This window comes from Sander lucioperca, chromosome 20 (genome assembly GCF_008315115.2).
Source record: "Sander lucioperca isolate FBNREF2018 chromosome 20, SLUC_FBN_1.2, whole genome shotgun sequence".
NCBI classification, from domain to species: domain Eukaryota; kingdom Metazoa; phylum Chordata; class Actinopteri; order Perciformes; family Percidae; genus Sander; species Sander lucioperca.
The window spans coordinates 9,920,176-9,938,428 of NC_050192.1; the positions used below are offsets into that span (position 1 = coordinate 9,920,176).

At 41.4% G+C, this 18,253-nt stretch overlaps 2 protein-coding genes across 4 annotated transcripts; one reads left to right on the forward strand and one right to left on the reverse strand.

Annotated features, from left to right (window-relative positions):
* The first annotated feature begins 1,304 nt into the window (after positions 1–1,304).
* On the forward strand, positions 1,305–8,796 carry mest. Of its 3 annotated transcripts, none has more exons than XM_031313444.2 (12): positions 1,305–1,540; positions 1,946–2,135; positions 2,609–2,688; positions 2,805–2,882; positions 3,007–3,154; positions 3,194–3,319; positions 3,613–3,653; positions 3,793–3,863; positions 3,965–4,066; positions 4,151–4,227; positions 5,426–5,489; positions 7,960–8,351. In XM_031313444.2, exons 2-12 carry the CDS (start codon positions 1,982–1,984, stop codon positions 8,075–8,077), a joined length of 1,059 nt encoding a protein of 352 aa, XP_031169304.1. In that variant the 5' UTR covers positions 1,305–1,540; positions 1,946–1,981; the 3' UTR covers positions 8,078–8,351. The 3 variants fall into 3 exon arrangements, with proteins under 3 accessions (XP_031169304.1, XP_031169306.1, XP_031169305.1); XM_031313446.2 differs by having other exon boundaries at positions 1,307–1,540; positions 3,007–3,143; positions 3,261–3,319; XM_031313445.2 differs by having other exon boundaries at positions 1,324–1,516; positions 7,960–8,796.
* Positions 8,628–17,346, reverse strand: copg2 (COPI coat complex subunit gamma 2). Its single transcript, XM_031313443.1, has 24 exons — positions 17,205–17,346; positions 16,536–16,588; positions 16,349–16,429; positions 16,162–16,233; positions 15,919–15,998; positions 15,567–15,642; positions 15,315–15,407; positions 15,041–15,127; positions 14,719–14,876; positions 14,004–14,137; positions 13,818–13,885; positions 13,321–13,509; positions 12,859–12,954; positions 12,212–12,455; positions 11,962–12,037; positions 11,650–11,753; positions 11,290–11,415; positions 11,128–11,196; positions 10,787–10,968; positions 10,400–10,529; positions 10,107–10,204; positions 9,789–9,927; positions 9,511–9,609; positions 8,628–9,032 (listed from the first exon to the last, which is right to left on the reverse strand). Exons 1-24 carry the CDS (start codon positions 17,239–17,241, stop codon positions 8,902–8,904), a joined length of 2,622 nt encoding a protein of 873 aa, XP_031169303.1. The 5' UTR covers positions 17,242–17,346; the 3' UTR covers positions 8,628–8,901.
* Between the last annotated feature and the right edge of the window lie 907 nt (positions 17,347–18,253).

An 18,253-nucleotide genomic window follows, 5' to 3' on the forward strand; every position in this document is an offset into this window, starting at 1 on the left:
TTCAGCATCAATTTTACAAACTCCTGCAGAGAGCTTGGAGAACGACCAACGCGAATTCTTCCAAAAGTCGTTCTGAAGTTCTGCTGTTAACACAGGGTATATATTCTATGCATTGTATGACCTAAAGTGGGAGGGTGTATGTGTGTTCCTGGGGCCCCTCTGCTAATGTAATCAACCTCATAGCATAATCTTATAACAAACATGTTCCCATACACTGTTGAACATAGGTTTCCTGTAGGCCTCTCCAAGGTCATTAGTTGACTGTGCCTAAACTGGTTATTCGCCATAGAATGACAGAATACACATTTACCAGGACGTGTACTTATCAGGACCCCTTTCCTGTCATTGTTCCAGACCCAGCATCTGCATCCTCTCTTATACACAGGGCCCCAACTCCACCATAACCTCAATAACATAGTACAATATGGAATACGTTTAAAATGAATATATGTAGGCATAATTAAACATAAGTCAAAGTTATATATCATCAGATACAACAAAGGTAAGCTATGTGTAATTTGTGATGCTAGCGAAGCTATTAGCTAAAGTTATCAATCTGTCTCTGTACCAAATCTCTTCAGAAATCTCTTCACCCCTCACCCAAGTGAGTTAGCGAATCTATACATAGTTGTGTATACTGTATGTTTCAGTTGTTTGGTCTGCTCTTGGTCTTGTCTCGGTCTCGATACACTCTGGTCTTGGTAATGACTTGGTCTCTGTGGTCTTGACTACCATCACTGGCAAGAGGGTGGTGGGATCGAATCCGCCGGCCGGCTTGGACTCTTCTGTGTGGAGTTTGCATGTTCTGCCAGCGTGGGTTTTCTCCGGGTCCTCCGGCTTCCTCCCACAGTAAAGACATTCAGCTTAGGTTAATTGATGACTGTGATGTGCCGTAGGTGTGGGGGTGAGGAGCGTCACTGGTTGTCAGTCTAGTGATCAGCTCCTGCCTGCGACCTGTCCAGGGTGTACACGGGCCGTCTCTCGCCCAATGCCAGCCCCCCGCGACCCTGTAGTCCTGGATAAAGCGGTTAGAGAGAATTGATGGGGATTGTTGCTTAATCCATGAATAGCTTATGTTATATAGAAAAGTTAGTTTTCAGGGGCTTTAAAATTACTTAAACAACTGTTTGATCAAAATTGTTGCCAATTATTTTTTTTGATGATCTGTTAATTGAATAATCGATTTATAATGTCAGCTCGAGTCTCGACATACAAGAATCTCAACAGTATGTGTAGTTGAACATCCACACCAACAGAGGACAGTATACTTCTCTTCGGGCCTGTAGCCCTTTAAACACAGATTGTGTATGTAGATGAGCCACTCGTGTTGGGTTCTTAACGGGTGAAACCAGAGACTGTATGGGTGAAACCAACCCGTACAAATAAACGTTTGGGGAACCCGGAAGTATCAACAGAGTGAGACGTCTGCGCTTTTTTTCTCCTTTCTACAAACCGTCGTTCCTTTCCGCTCTGCAGGAATTCCTTCTGCAGTATGGACTCTAAACACAGGAAGAAGGTATGCTAACGACAAGTCGTTTCTGTGAGTGCTGTAGTCTGCTGTGTCAGCCTCATAAAACAAACGTGACCTGTTGTAGAAAATGCATGTGTTGTAGACTAAGTGTAATGGAGGATTAGAGCTGTGTTTGGCTCTCATAGGTTGGACGTTATTGAAGGTTCCCGTTAAATCGCTCATTTGATAACTTACTGTAACGTTGTATCCTTATATTTGAGTGACTGTTATCTCAGTCAGCGGGGTTTCTTAGCTGTTTCTTGACAGAGAACCCCACAGAGATGCACATTTTATGATACTGTATACAGTAATGTATTGCTACAATGTAGGTGGGGAGGCAGATCCTGCCTCTGATCACGCCTCCGTGCGTGATCTCACCTGTAGGAAGTTCCATTCACTTAAACCTATCTTTCACTTCATTGTTGGCTTTTTTAGAGGCAGGAATGAGACTCCCCTACCGCTGAGCTCAAGATGAGAGAGTGGTGGGTTCATGTGGGTTTGATCTGCATCCCGCTGGTGGCCGTCTACCTGCACATCCCGCCCCCTCAGCTGTCACCTGCCCTGCAAAAGTGGCATAGTTCTGGGGAGGTGTTCCATTTCAGAGGCAGGGAGATCTTCTACAGAGGTAAGAGAGAGACTCAGTGCACAGTAGTATTGTTAAATACCCCCATGGGTTGTCAAGAGTGTTGTAATGGTATCCAACTGTGACTATGGCTGACAATAGTTATTGTTTTCATTATCCTTTCAATTTATGATTAATCGTTTAACTTAATACATTATATATAAGTGTCAAATACTTGTCAATTGTCACTTAAGTAGTTGATTAATTGGCGAGTCATCTTAGCTTCAAATGTGACTTTTTAGAGACATAAATCACATATAATCTTAGTTTTTTTTCTGTCACCGCACATCGTCACACATCATCATTAATGCCAGCAGTCACATTTAATACTTGGAATAAAACATGCAAAAAATGAGTAAGGATACATTTCACCTATTTTTCCCCCTTGTAGAACGTCACTGTGCCTTCTTTGTGTTGTAAACATATTGGCCTCTGTGCCTATACATACATGCATTTCTCTTTTCTCCTTAAACCAGATTCCTATGGGGCTTTGGGAAGCTCCGATGTCGTCATTCTGCTCCATGGCTTCCCCACCTCCAGCTTTGACTGGAACAAGGTACCCACTGCACACGCTCAGTAGCTAATTAACACACCTAAACACCATTGGAAAAATGTAGGGCCTTTATGTGAACAAGCCAGAGACCAAATGTTGTGTGTATTTTTCCCATACAGATCTGGGAGCCACTCACTCAGCACTTCCATCGAGTTATTGCACTGGACTTCCTGGGCTTTGGCTTCAGCGACAAGCCAGTGAGTAAAATCTTGTGTCAGTTTAAGTCTTTAAAAGTAAAATCATGTTTCTGAGATTTCCTGCTTGGTGCTATGTTACTTCACTTACCCATAACTCATTTTGTCCTGTGCCTGACCGTCCCAGCGACCCCACAGGTACTCCATCTTCGAGCAGGCCAGTGTGGTGGAGGCACTGGTGGCTCACTTGGGTCTGAGCAACCAGCGAGTGAATCTGGTGTCCCATGACTATGGAGACACTGTGGCCCTGGAGCTGCTCTTCAGGTATGTGCATGTGCCAGTGTGTTTATATAAATTGTCAAAAACAGAGTAAAATGAATTGCTGACCGCCCTTCCCTCTCTGTTGTTATTTATTTTTGACTCATCATGCACCCAAACCAGGACTGACCAAAACCGCACAGGACACCTCATCATTAACAGCCTGTGTCTTTCTAATGGAGGTACAGTGCAGTCTGTTGTCTGTGGTCATGTTGTAGATCTTCAGCACCAACAGCAGGGATTTCACATTCTGTAATCAGTGAGGTAGAAAAATAATCTTTCTCATCTTTCATAACAAGACCTCAATTTGATAATCATTCTGATCTAGTTTGATCATAACTATTAAAGTCATTCATTAAGCATAACTCCCACATTTTCTGGATCTAGCTTCTAAATTGTGAGGATTTTCTGCTTTTATATCATTGTAAATTCATCACAAAGTCACGGTCAGTGCTGACTCTTTTATTTCCAACAGGAATATTCCCAGAAACACATTACCCACGTTTGCTGCAGAAGGTGAGTCACCTTTGTTTTCTTCATCCTACTCTTCAAGCTCATGTGGAATCATGTAATGAAGAATTTGACAGCCAAAAAGCTACACCAAATTCATCTTTTTAAAGTTCTCACCGAGACATTTCTGTTTTGCCTCCAAAAGCTTCTGAAGGACTCTAGTTTTCTGGCTCCAGTTCTGACCCGTCTCACCAACTATATGATCTTCCAAAAAGGGTAAGAGAACCAGAGTTTTGTTCCAAATTGGGAAGATTGATTAGGAAGACATGTTTGTACCACTATGCTGTTGCAAAAATATGCTTTTCGTTGACTGGTAGGATTGGAGACGTGTTCGGCCCGTACACGCAGCCCACAGACGCTGAGTTCTGGGACATGTGGACGGGTTTACGCTACAATGACGGCAACTTAGTGATGGACAGGTGTGTGTGCACGTGTGTTTGCTTTGTGTTCAAATGGCCTTAATTATCTTTGTTCACACATTTTGTCTTCTCCTTCTCTTGCAGTATTCTGCAGTACATCAACCAGAGATTAAAACACAGAGAGCGATGGGTGGGCGTGCTCACTTCCACCTTCGTCCCACGTGAGTTCACAGTTGCATCATGTTGATGAATCACAGGGTAGAAGCTCTTTTGTGTAGGCCAAACACTTCCCTTAAGGTGTATTTAACCAGCAGCCTCGGCCGGAGAGCCGCTGACGTTAAGCTGCTTAGCCTGCGAGGAGAAGCTTCGTAGTCCATCTGTGATCCCCAGCTCAGGAGGAGGGAGTAGGGGGTAGGGATGTGTGTGTGCTACTGACGCAGACCCCATGTGGAATGCAGCTGAAAGGCATTAGGGCTCATTCAGACCAAAATAAGCAATCCAGCGATTTGCTGCAGGCTTATGCGGCAGTATGGGAGCGTCACTAAAACGGCCCATTTGTGTGACGTCCTGCTGTGTTCTTTTAACCCCCAATGTAGCACAAGTAGACTTTATATTTCACAGTTACTGTTTCCCGTCGGATCGTTTATTGATCTTGACGTTTCAGCTTCATGTCATGGAGAAAGAGCGAAAGAAAAGAGACGAGTGAGACAGATCGACTGCGCTTTGTTGTTTGGCAAACATTTAGCGGTTACACAAACTCCTGGGCAGTTCAGTGCTTGTGTTTCATGTTTTAAAACTTTCTTGTGGCAGCGACAGCGATAGAAGCAGTAAGGTTTCCTGTTTCCTGTACGGGACCCTCACACCGCCTCAAAACCGACTGACGATTCTGATTGCTGGTTACATGATTGGCCACCGCAGCGTGACGGGGTTGTGTTTCTCCAATAGTTGATTCAGTCTCAACTTTTAGCCGCAGCATGCTGCATTTTTTTGCACGTTCCCCCTGCAGCAATTCAAAATGAATGGAAAGACCTGTGTTTTTGCCACGCCGTCTGACGGCCGATGCAGGCTGTGTGAATGCCCACTTAGCCATGGTTTCTGAGCTGGTTCTTCAGAATCACCGTATCAGTGAGTAAATGTGAAGGTGGTAAAGGAAATAATGTGGCATCCTGCAAGATATAAGTGCTTAAATCAAAAACTGGGCGGTTCACCAGTTAAATATATAAACATGTCATTTAACTTTATACCTCATATCCACAACTTCTATTTTACTATTATCTATTATCCTCCAATTACCCTCTAATTTGAAACAAAGTCACCCTCCTTAAAGACTTCTCTTTTGTAACACTGCTCCATTTCTCAGTGTTCCATGATCCATCTTTTCCTCTATATGACTCTCTCTTGTCCCTCCTTGTCTTTCAGTGCACATGATCTACGGACCCCTGGACCCAGTCAACCCTCATCCTCAGTTCATCCGTCTTTACCAGTGAGTGCCCCCGCCTCTGATACTTAAACCTCGTTCAGATTATCTGTAGTACGCTCATCTCCTGCTGGCAGATCTTTGTTCAGCTCATTTGCTGGATGTGAATTAGGAAGAATTGCAGCAAAAAGTGCAGTTTTACAGATAATCTGAACTCTTTTCTTATTTTCTGCTGTTTTCTGTGATTTGAGCTGAACAACATGAAGTAGTCTTCACGAAAGCATGTTGTTTGGCTATGAAATTGGACATTATTTTAAAATGTCTGTTGCAATTACAAATAATTATTCTGTATTTTGTAATTATTATTTCAGACTTCTTACTTTTTTTTTTTTTGTTGCTTGTCCTGCTGCCTCACTGTCAAATAGATGTTAAGCCCCTATCTCAGTGTGAAAGAGATGGTGGTGTAGTGGTAAAGGAAAGGGTTGGTTAGTAGTAGATTGGTGGGTCCAGTCCTGCTCAAGACTGAGCTAAAATTTGAAGAAAAAAATGTCTTTTTTTGAAAAAAAAAAAACATTCTTGTATGTTTCACACTTCACTGTGCTCCTGTCCACTTCCACTCTGTCTTCACATTCTTTGCCATGCTCCTGTTCACTGCCGCACTGTCTCTCTTTTGGCCACACTTTCCCTACTTTTGGGAATCTCGTTCGTTTAGCTGGAGTACTCAACTCGTTTTGCACCATCTTTCGGGTCTTTTACTTATGGGAATCTCACTCATGATTTTCTGGTGCGACTAACATAGCTCACTTTTCACCATCTTTCGGGGTTTTCACGCGTTGGAATCTCATTCGATTCTGAGTCCTTCCTCAGAGACTCAGTTCACTCTTGAACTCGCAACCTTGCCCTTCAGAGGCCCTCGCCTCTCCGCTGCGCCATCTTTCCGACACAGGAGGTATCGGGTTAGTTCCACTTTGATTGTGCAGTAGTAAGCATTCACGAGGACAAACTGAAAAAAGAGGTTTCTTGCTGGATTTGAACCAACAACCCACAGTATAACACATCACTGGTGTTTCCATTACACCACAGCGACAGTAACTCAACAGTCTCAGTTTGTTCACAGTGCAGCAGTAGGTGTTCAAGAGGACAGATTTAAGAAAATACACCATAGCTGGCTTCAAACCAGGAACCCTTGGCACCATATTCCATTGACATTTCCACTTCACCACAGTAGCAATGCTTGTGGAGCTTTAGGTTGTTGTTATGAATGCAGCAGTAAACATTCAAGAGGACAAACTGAAAAAATGGTGAGGTTCCTCATTAGATTTAAACCAACAACCTGCAGTACCACACACCACTGACATGTCCACTACCCCACAGTGACAGTAACTCCTCAGCTTCAGTTTGTTCACATGAATGCAGCAGTAGGTTTTCAAGAGGACCGATTTAAAAAAAAAAATATACCATAGCTAGATTCAAACCAGGAACCTTTCAAACCACATACCATTACCACTTCCACTACACCACAGTAGAGATACCCTTAGTGCTTTAGTTTGTTGTTATGAATGCAGCAGTAAACATTCAAGAGGACAAACTGAAAAAATAATCTGCAGCCAGATTCAAACCAACAACCTTTGCCATCATGTACCAATAACATTACCACTACACCACCATCAAAGCACTGTGGTTGGAGTCCATTTTTGTCCCAAAGAATAGTCAGAAATGTTGAATATTTTGGTTTAAATTGGGTTTTCTACCTATTGTTTGAGTGAAAATAATACCACATTACACAAGTGCGTGCCAAAGAAAGTTTTCCTTCAGTTTATAAAAAATAAAATAAAGAGTTTATAACTGGATTCAAACTAACAACCTCTGTAATGTTGCATCAATAACTTTACCGCTATACCACCATCAGATCATTGTGATGACCAGTCGTCTTTCTCTTAAAGTATAATCACTAGTCAGAAATGTTGAATATTTGGTTTAACTCAGGTTTTCTACTTAATGTTTGAGTGATAATAATACCACATTGCACAAGTGCGTGCCAAAGAAAGTTTTCCTTCAGTTTATTAGAAAAAAATAAAAACAATAGTCCACAGCTGGATTCAAACCAAGAACCTTTATCACCTTACACCAACATTTCCTCTACACCACCATTGAAAGACTGTGGGCCAAATTCATCTTTGTCCCAAAGAATAATCACTAGTCAGAAATGTTGGATATTTGGTTTAAATCGGGGTTTCTACTTATTGTTTGAGTGAAAATAAGGACACATCACATTAGTTTGTGTCAAAGAAAGTTTTCCTTCAGTTTATATCAACCACAAGAAAATGATGGTATCTGCATTGTATGGTATTTTGGGGCATTTTAGTAGCAATGACAGAAAATAAGAAGTTGACATTTAACAGAGTTTAACAGCTGGGTTTGAAACCATGTCCTCATAGTTTAAAAGCAGCACTTTAAACCACAAAGCCATCAGTGTTTATGTTCACTCAGTCACTAATCATCTAATTCTTCTCAAAAATGTATCTTGTTCTTGCAGGCAGCTGGTCCAGAGGTCGACGGTCACCATTTTGGACGAACACATCAGTCACTATCCTCAGCTGGAAGATCCCACTGGCTTCCTCAATGCATATTTCAATTTCATTCACTCTTTCTGAAGGGATACCAAATGCAACACCCCGTGTTCTTGAATTATTTCAGACCCTCAACAAGCTGTTTGGTACTTTAGCAACACTTATTCAAGGTGATAAACAGCCACATGTGGTGCAAAGACTGTTCCCTAATGAATGTAACCAGGAGTAATGCTGCAGCAGTTTGAGATTTATACACAAATGATGGTCTAAATTACCAGCATCAAACCCTAAAATGTCAATTACTACCCTGGATGACATCTAATGTGAACTAGAAACATTATTTATTGTACTTAATGCAACCACTGAATCACTAATCTGATGGTAAAAGTGTTAGTTTATGGACCCTCTTTCAACATGATAGTGAAAGTTATAGGTTGTACAATTATTGATCTTATCTGTGGGACATCATTTTGATTCCCTCCATTTTCTATTGGTCTTTTGAGTCCTGCAATCAGCTGCATTCTAAATGAATTTTGATGATTTTCTACATTTCTTTTGATGTCAATGAAAAACCTAAATGTCAAATAAAACTAGTTTTGTATAAAACAAGTGTCTGAATGATGGAAACTTTATGTACTTTGACAGTCAGAATTTATTGAAGACAGAAGAAAAAATGAGGACCAGCAGACAGTATGAAGAAAGAGGGAATAAACACTTTTTCGTTCATAAACTAGAAGTAATAAAACATTTATGTTTATTTGTTGTTCAGGTTGGATGGTGTCAGCATAATAAACAATATCATTGTACATTTAATTTTTAGAGCTGTGGAAAAGATCTAAGTGATGTCTCAGAGTGTTTGTCGTGCAGAGAAAGGTCTTGTAGTTGTGTTGGCACGGCGCTGCATGGCTTTAGCCGACGGAGGCCAGGATGACGTCGACGACCGTCTCTTCATCGCTGCGAACCGTCACCTGCATGGTGACGCCGTCGGCCAGCGCCAGGCGAGCACGAACCAGCACGTCGTGACCCCCTCGAAACACACCTGAGAGAGAGAGAGAGAGAGAGAGAGAGAGAGAGAGAGAGAGCTCAGTCAGCGGCCAATCAAATCACACCTGACAGAACCTCGATTCACCAGGCATGTCAATTATGATATTTTTATATAAAATCTGGATAGTTTGTGTTTAATAGTATGTTTGATAGAAAAAAAAAAATCACAGAAGAAATCTAAATGAGAGAATTTGTTCTTAAAGCTTATTGTACACTTTAAAAAAAAAAAAATCTTTTTGTAGTACTGTTAAATGAACTTATACAATTTTGGACAAAATTTGGAATCCACTAAAATCTAAATTGAATCTGCTATTTGTAGATATGACATGTAAAACGTTACATGAGAGATTTGTATAATATATATATATATATATATATATATATATCTATCTATCTATATCTATATCTATATCTATCTATCTATCTCTCTCATTTAAAAAGATCTAACCGTGACCATCCTGACATCAACCCACCAGCGAGGAAGAGGACATGTGAGTTCTTATTCTCGGGAACTTTGTCAGAGCGCTCACATGGCTGCATTCCCAGGAAGCTGATGATGTTACCCACCGCCTCTGTAAAAGAAAACCATGGATGAGTCACGTAACACACTGGGCATCAGTTAATGCATAAAGCTTTAATGACATAACTTAACATGTTTTGTCTCTGGAAGCAGTTATTTGCAAAAACTACACAAAAAGTAATGAAACTTGACAATGGACCGAATGATTTCAGCCCTAAATTTCTGACTTACCGTCTAGAGTTCGTACAGACGCCAGGGCAAAAGTCTCTTCCTTCTCAAATTCATCTCCCACTTCTTCCCACGCTGCACCAAAGTTCGGTTTCAAAACCTTCTGGATGTGGTCGGCAACCGTTACCTCCAGATCCTCCAGCTGAAGAAAAGAGCAGGGCAGAGGAGGATAAGAGACACAGGGAAGATGGAAGGACGAGGAGAGAGGAGTTGGACAAAGAGGGAAACAAAGATAGGAAAATTTACAGTGATAACAATGCACAAAATAAAAAAATAATTTTCCTTGTTTTAAAAGTTTGAGGGTGTGTTATGAGTACATACCACATATTCATCATCATAACCGTCATCGTCAGGCTCTCCTGTGTTGGGGTCACAGTCTTTGACCAGGTACTTCATAGTACAACTGAACGTACAAGACACTGTGGACAGACAGGACACATCTTAAATCTTATATACAGTCAACACTGCTCTAAAGATATCATTTTGGACCTTGTACAATGCATGAGGTAGTCACTAAACTGGGTAACCCATTTGTGACCTAAATGTTATGAACACAATTTCTTTGACAGTCTGCCATTGCTCCCACGAGCCCAATAACGTCCCAGTGTTCCTACCAGCGGTGGGGTCGTCCTCGGGCAGGCGGACCAGCGTGTAGCAGGAACCAGGCTGACTGTAGGGGAGGTTGGCTGCTGGGATGTATTGGATCACCTCGTAGGACTCCGATGGCTCCATCTGCACTACAACCTGACATACACGATACATTCATTTCAAATGTATTCCCGTGTTTTAGTTTAACTACTCTTTGAAATCCTGAAACAATTCTAAATACTGTGTCACTGTGGACTCTTCTTCTCTTGGACTGTTTTATTTTTTTCACAGCCAAGTCTAATCAAGAGTCCAAATAAAGAATTAGAGAAAAATATCTAACAGGGATCTCCAGAAAAATCTCAGTTAATTAAAACATAAATGATCATGAAACAAAATCCCCTCTCAGCCGGTACCTTCTGCAGGAGCTGGTCATTCAGAGTGTTCGTGCAGTCGAACTGGAACACCATGTGCCTGGCGAAGGTGTGTTTGACGCAGCGCACCACATATTCTGTCTCAGCCTCCGTCAGCTGCACCTGCTCAGAGGACTTGAAGAGCGGCCCGAGACCCTGGAACTCTGGGATGGCCGCCAGTTGTTCTGTAAAACGATCGCAAAGCAGAGACAGATTAAAAACAAAAACAGAGGACAGACAAGACCGTAATTGTATTAAACCACATCAGGCCAGAGTATTACGGTGAGGATCAGTGTCTAATTGCATCATCTTGAATCTGATAACGGGCGGTTTTAGAATCTTACCCTGATAAATGTCCTGGCGTGACGGGGCCAACTTCTCTGGGAGTTTGCTGGTGGCAACAGAGGCAATTTCTGGGAAGAAAAAAACATTAAGAGACGCTCCTTAACTATCCGATTCCTGACCGTGATAGTTTCAAAGATGAGTAGAAAACCCTGTGCAGATACCTGTTTTGTGTTCTGTGATAGGAGTGGTGGCCAGAGGGACACTCTTCATGTCGAAAGGTCTCTCTGTGGGCTCCAAAGTGTACTGGTGGAGGGACTTCTCCAGTCCGGGGATGGAAACAGATAGACCTGAGAGCAACACACAGGAGGAAACGTTAACGTTAACATTTCTGACATCACCTGCTGAGTGAGTTTGTACATTTTGACCAGCAGCCCCTAGGAGTAGCAGTCAGACAGTGTACCCAGACAGAGAGAGCGAGAGTGTGAGCGAGCGAGAGTGTGAGCGAGCGAGAGTGTGAGCGAGAGTGTGAGCGAGAGAGAGAGAGAGAGAGAGAGAGAGAGTGTGAGTGAGTGGGTCTTCACCGTTGAAGATGTAGGCAGCATTCAGAGCTTTCTGCTTCTGCTGTAGCACGTTCATGTAGAAAGTAGCTCTGTCGCGCACTTCATCATCACTGTCCATCATGCACCTGTGAGAACCGCCATATGTGTTAAAGTCAGACTTCATCACATATTCGTTCAAACACAAGTGTATAGTAATGGGTCTATACAGTATTACATTTCAGGAGTCCATTACCAACAATTTAAATGTTTTCTTTGTACATTCCACATAAAGAGGAAATGTGGGGGTACACAGTCACGTAAGAAATAAATGAACAAATGAAAGTAAACGAGTACCTCTGCATGAGAACCAGGACGCTTGGCAGCAGATCATCATTCTGAGCTCCAAATTTAGCCAAAGCACTGACTGCAGCTGAGGGTGGAAGAATAAACAAATGTTTCATCTGGTTATAAAAATGCCATGAAAATAGTGTGAATACTTATCAATAAACTAGAGGTCTGCCTCTGGAGTGGATAAAGGTTGGGGCAAAATGAGTGACATTACTAAAGATTGTGAGGCTCACACAGTAATCCCACTCCATCTCACCTGCACGAACAGCCTCGCTCTCCAGCACCACTCGGTTGAAGATGAAGCGGATGTACTTGGAGGGCTGGGGGGTGCGTGGGCCCTCTTTGCCCAGTAGGTGCAGGATCTTTGTGGCTAGCACAGTGTGCTCGCAGTCCTCGATGAACTCGCACAGGTGGGCCAAACCTGTCTCTTTGCTCTCTGGGTTGTCCTCGATGATGCTGATGATGCAGTCCACGATGGCCCGCTTGTACTCAAAACCACCCTGCAGGGAGAGGAATGTAACTCGTAAACACAACTGCAACATACACTGTAGGCCTTAAAGTAATAGTAATACATGCATCACCCACACACAATCTGTGGACAGACACATTAAACCCTATTAATCAACACTGATGTATACTGTCTATCTGTTGTTATAAACCATGTCTTATCTTTTGAGTATGTGTCTTCTAACATGTCAGCACATATAAACCACACTTAAGTAATCTGACTGCTAAATATTTTGTAAAACAAATAGAAAAGCATGAAAGCTCCCAAAATGCAAACTGTGATCACATCATTGCTCTTTATAGCAAGGTGTCTGCATGGGTAAGGATATCACTGATAAGGAAACTCCCCAGTAAGGCAAAGTGTGTAGGTCAGTGGTCTGTTAATGATCAACTTACATCATCTCTGAGCATGTTGGACAAAAAGTTCATCATGACACTGTGCTTCCTGGGATACTTCTGGCACAGAGCGCTGATGGCCTGCACCACCACCACCTGGAATAAACAAGCATCAGTGACAGATTTAGGACAACAGAAAATAGAACAGAAATAACAGGATTAAAAAGAGGGAGGCAAAGCAATGAATCTGCTATAGGAAATTAATATTTTGTGGCCACAGAAGCTAAAGTCCTGGGTGATTAAAAAAAAAAACAAAAAAAAAAAAAAAAACACACACCTCATCATGACAGTCTCACACTTTCAACAAGTACACGGTGATTTAAAGCAAGATTAATTGTTTATTTGTGGGGGAAATATAAATATATATATATATATATATATATATATATATACCCTTTGTGTATAGATTTATTTGTGCTGCATTATCAAATACAGGATAACACTAAAGTAAAACTGTCTGACCTTGAACTCGTCCGAGATCTCAGAGACAAACGAGGAGATCTGTTTCATCAGTCGGTCCACGCTGCTCTCACTGCCGGTCTTGAGCAGAGTGGTGATGGCCAGAGTGGCGATGCTGCGGTTCGAGTCGGTGATCAGGTTCTCCAGGTCCAAGTTGCACGCAGTCACGGCTGACGGATGCTTCATGGCCACCTGGTGGACACAAAGGACATGACAGTGTAGTTCATTAAGTGTTCCAATCTGTTTATCATACATTTAAGTATAAACAGCGTGTTATCAAGACAGATAAATAAAAAAAGCACTGCAAAGCACTTTCAGTCATGCTTTATGTATCTAGCTGTGAAACATAAAAAGGACCCAAGACCACTTTTATACTGCCTGAATACATATGCAATTTCTGAATTGCTCAGCAATATGACTAATGTTTGACCAAATAAAGTAATCTGTTCATACAGGATAAAACAAGCCATGAGAAGGAGGGATGAAGGGGGAAAGTGTACCTTGTTGAGGGTCCTGACTGCAGCGTATCTCAAGGCTGCCTTGGGAGAGCTGCAAAAGAGCTGCAGCACTGCAGGAAGACAGATGCATTCAGAACAAGACTCATCAACACATCATTCTGTTCTTTCATTCGACAATACAGATAGAAATGCAAAATGAAATGAATGAGGTATAAGTAAACTACTGACCAGACACAGCCGGGGCCAGTTCCCGGGCAGTACAGTTGGGCATATGGACAATGGCAGAGGCAGCTTCATACACCACCATCTCATTCTTGTTCCTCAGGCAACTCTCAATGAAGTCGAACAAGGGGCTGTCGTGACTGAAAACATAGACAGAATCCAATGCTGTAAACTACCTGATAACAAGACATCAAACCTGCAGTTTGTGCCATCATTCATTTAAAGCGATAGTGCGTAGTTTCTGTCTCCCCCATGAGGAATTCTAAGTAATGACAACAAAACTGTTGGCGCATCCACAAGATACAAGCCTTCCGTGACCACGCTTCACCCCCACCCCTCCACCACTCTGCTGCTAGTAGCCAAGGAGGACACGGAGGATTAAAAAAACATGATGGTCTCTTCAGAAGAGGTAATTATCTTGACTCGAGTTTCTGTGCGTGAAAGTCGCCGGACGACAATCTTCTGAACATAGCCATGCTGAGAAATACAGAGAGTTGTGGAGCTGAAAGTCTTAATTAGTTTTGTAGCAACTCATTTGGCAATGGCTTGAATGTAACGGACGTTCATTAATATCAAAAAGTTACTCACTAAAGCTTAAATCCGGCTCGGAGATACCATAGATGACGACAAATAATTTATCAGTGGAGAATCAGCTGTACTGTGCAAGCACTCAGATGTCTGTGTATCTAATAGAGCATCAGATTGCTGCAGGTCTACTCACCCTCCATCCGTCTCGTCCAGCAGTTTGCTGGCGATCCTGATGAGCATGCAGTAGGCAAAGGGAGACTTGAGACCAGACTTGGTGAACTTGTTGAGCATCTTGGTGACAGCAAGACGGTCGTTCTTCCTGAGGTGATACAACAGGCCCAGGGCATGGTACTGGAAGATGGGACATACAAACAACAGCTTTGACATTAAACTCTGTAAAAAGTGTTTTAACAGATCTGTTTAATCTGAACAAACTAACATATTAATCTTCCCTCTACACACAAAATGAATGGTTCAAAATAGCATGAATTCCTAAGTCTGTCTGTACTACCCACCTGGACCATGATGTTGTCACTGGAAGCGGCCTCCTGGGCTTCATTCACCCAACGCTTCACCACATCGTAGCTCATCTTCACCATGTGCTGAACACAAACAGAAAAGACGTCATTACCCACCAGCAATGATATGATATACAATTAAACAACTTTATACCAAGTATCAAAAAAAGCACAAAAAATACCAGGAGAAAAAATTCTAAAAACCAGACCCAACTTAAGAAGTTACTTTTAGATTTATTTAAGTGAAATATGAAACTGTGCCATTTCTTACCAGTGAGGAGACCAGGGCTGAGCTGGACACACTGGGCACCTTGTCAACAATAGCCTGTTTCATGTATCTCTCAATGGCCTGCAGCATGGTGGTCTGTGGAAAAGACAAGGAAAATTCAACAAACGATGCTTCAGTTTTTCAATCATAAGAAATAACATAAAACAGGATGTTTTCTTTCTTGCATGAGATGACAAGGTGAAGGAAGAGATGGGGAGACAACAAGAAAGAAAATAAAGTAAAAGAAGCACTCACATCTGTAATCCTGCAGAGGGCTCTGATAGCAGGTCCTCGGTATACATCTTCCTTCCCAGTCATGTCTTTGGTCAAGCTGTAAAATACCACACAAGGAATAATAAAAGACAATTACAGACACACATTAACGAAGAGCTGTTAACCTCGAGTCGAAGAGACCTTGTCTGTTTACTAGATTCCATAACTAAATATCTAAATTCTGTGCATACTTGATGATAACAGCAGCATTAAAACAACAGAGTCTGGATACATTGTTTCAGAGGTACTTCAAGAAAAGACACTTCCTGGGGACAATTACAGTATTTGCATACAGCCTGATGAAACTCAAACATTTTAACATCATGGTACAAACCTGCTAGTGACAATGATGACATCCTCAGAGATGTTGGCCATCTCTTTGATTGTCAGGTAGCACATCCTCCTCAGGGTTTGCTGAGAGAGAAAGAAAGAGTATGAACTTACTGTTTTTATATTTGAACACTACAGACTGATGATATGCAGCTTGAGCTAAAATGGAATCTAAAATGTAAAAAAAAAAAAAACATTATGAATCTAACCCATTAACTAATGGATGAATGAATGAATTAAATCTTACATCATTGGACTGAAAGAGCCTGGTCATTGCAAAGAAGGCCTCCGTGGCCTCTGTGGTCCCAAAATGCTCCCCCTGAATAAACAAAGACATGTGAGTGAGAGAGAGAGACTTAAGATAGGTGGAAAGCGACAAACTTAACACATGCCAATAAAAAGCTACTTTACATTTTTGTCAAATAGCTTTTTACCTGGTTGAGGAGATAGATAATCTTGGTGAGAATGTGGAGGCATCTTCTTGGGTTGATAGGCGTCTCATTGAAGATACGCGCCTGTGAACAAGAAGGGACACCTGGTTTTATTTCAGAGGTTAGGATATTGTTAATTTGACTCATATAAGAGCAGAATATTTTAAGCAATATAAAGTGCTGACTTTACCTCCTGCAACACGGCACTCTTCTCCAGATGCTGGAAAGGGTTCGACCCACTTCCTAAATGTCAAAACAGTAGAGAGAGACGTCTGTGTAGTTAAACATTGTATAACTTTATTTAACTCCATTCAAAGCTACCACACGGAAAGGACGCCGAGTTGACGCCAGCTTATGCTAACGATACATACAATTAAAATGGACCAATAACTAAAACAAAATTGCAAGCAACACATGCAACCTGAAGACAGATCTCATTTAAAAGCATCACTGCAGCAAGATTCATCCATCTATATTTGGATATTTGGTCTATTAACGAGCAAAACTAACATCACAACATCAAGCTGACACTGCCAAGCTTGCAATGCTAAACCTAGCTTAGGGCTGGTGTTATTGTGACATCAAACAATAGTGGGTACAAATGTTAATGCAACTGCAAATCGGTTTGTAATAAAAATTGCAATGCCTGTTACATAAATATGAATTAGCCTGCGAGCTAGCGTTACTGGACAGGTTAATTCACCCTGACAGCTATTCACTTTAACTAGCCGGCTAACTGTAACAGGCTAGCCCCGCGTTAGCTTCCAAAGCGTCCAACATCTTGTCTGTCCAGACCATGGTCCAGACACAATTACCATTGATCAAACGCTGTCACTATTCAATTACTATCCAAGCTTACCAGACTCCTCGTCTTTCTTATCAAACTTTTTAATCATTATGTCGGAATGAAGCTGGCGGACGAGGGCAAACGATGCTCTCAACCTCGATCATATGAGGAGCTACTTCCACGTAGCCAAAATGTAAACTCACTTCCGGTTGAAACGTCCACGTCAATGAAACATACGTCAGAACCATGACGCGTTACGCCCGGCAGAGGGCGCTGCTGACAAGAAACATGATCAAACAATCAATGATTGATAATGTTTCTATCAATCAAAATACTTTTCAAAATATATATGTAGAAATATATAGAGAAATTATAAATACAAATAAGAAATGAACAATATAAAAAATGAGTAATATATATGTATGTAAAAATGTAATAGCCTAAAAATATGTGCATTATACTAAAATGTATAGAAACAATATGAGATATGAAATATGTAAATAGATATGAATACTACTAATATATACAACAGTGCAAACAATCATGTAAATAACAATAGTGCTGAGAAACATTTATTGTGCATTATAAATAAATGCACTAATAATGTATAGTATGTAAACCGAGTTTTGCACAGTATTGCACACAATATTGCACAGTTGAAGATATAAATAATAAATAAATAATTATGAATTATCCCAGGGCCTCCCAGTGTCTGACACTCTGAGGGAGGAGTTGAAGAGTTTGATGGCCACAGGCAGGAATTACTTCCTGTGGTGCTCCGGGGCGCATCTAGGTGGAATGAGTCTTAAACTGAATGTATTCCTGTTGACCATTGTGTCATGCAGTGGATGGAAGACATTGTCAAAGATGGCATGTATCTTGGTCCGAATCCTTCTCTCTGACACTGTATCTCAACTGTATACGGTGCAGTGTATACTAGATGTATCATCACAAATGTTCAGTAAGTCCTTTATTAGGACTGGTAACAATTTTCAAAACATTACTATATTAATTTATTCAAATTGAGCGATCAGAGGCTGCTACATTGAAGTTTTTTGGGTGTCCAATATCCCAAATTAAATGAAGTGAAAGATACAAACTTTTAATTTATCAGAAAATAA

Bases quoted from the DNA above. Each gene is read 5' to 3' on its own strand.
- copg2 (XM_031313443.1), bottom strand. From the start codon at position 17,241: ATGATTAAAAAGTTTGATAAGAAAGACGAGGAGTCTG. The intron at 14,877-15,040 runs GTGGGTAGTACA...CCCATCTTCCAG, and splicing joins GTGACAACATCATGGTCCAG to TACCATGCCCTGGGCCTGTT. The intron at 13,886-14,003 runs GTCAGTAGTTTA...GTCTTCCTGCAG, and splicing joins ACTGGCCCCGGCTGTGTCTG to TGCTGCAGCTCTTTTGCAGC.
- mest (XM_031313444.2), top strand. From the start codon at position 1,982: ATGAGAGAGTGGTGGGTTCATGTGGGTTTGATCTGCATCCCGCTGGTG. The intron at 2,689-2,804 runs GTACCCACTGCA...TTTCCCATACAG, and splicing joins CCAGCTTTGACTGGAACAAG to ATCTGGGAGCCACTCACTCA. The intron at 4,067-4,150 runs GTGTGTGTGCAC...CTTCTCTTGCAG, and splicing joins GGCAACTTAGTGATGGACAG to TATTCTGCAGTACATCAACC.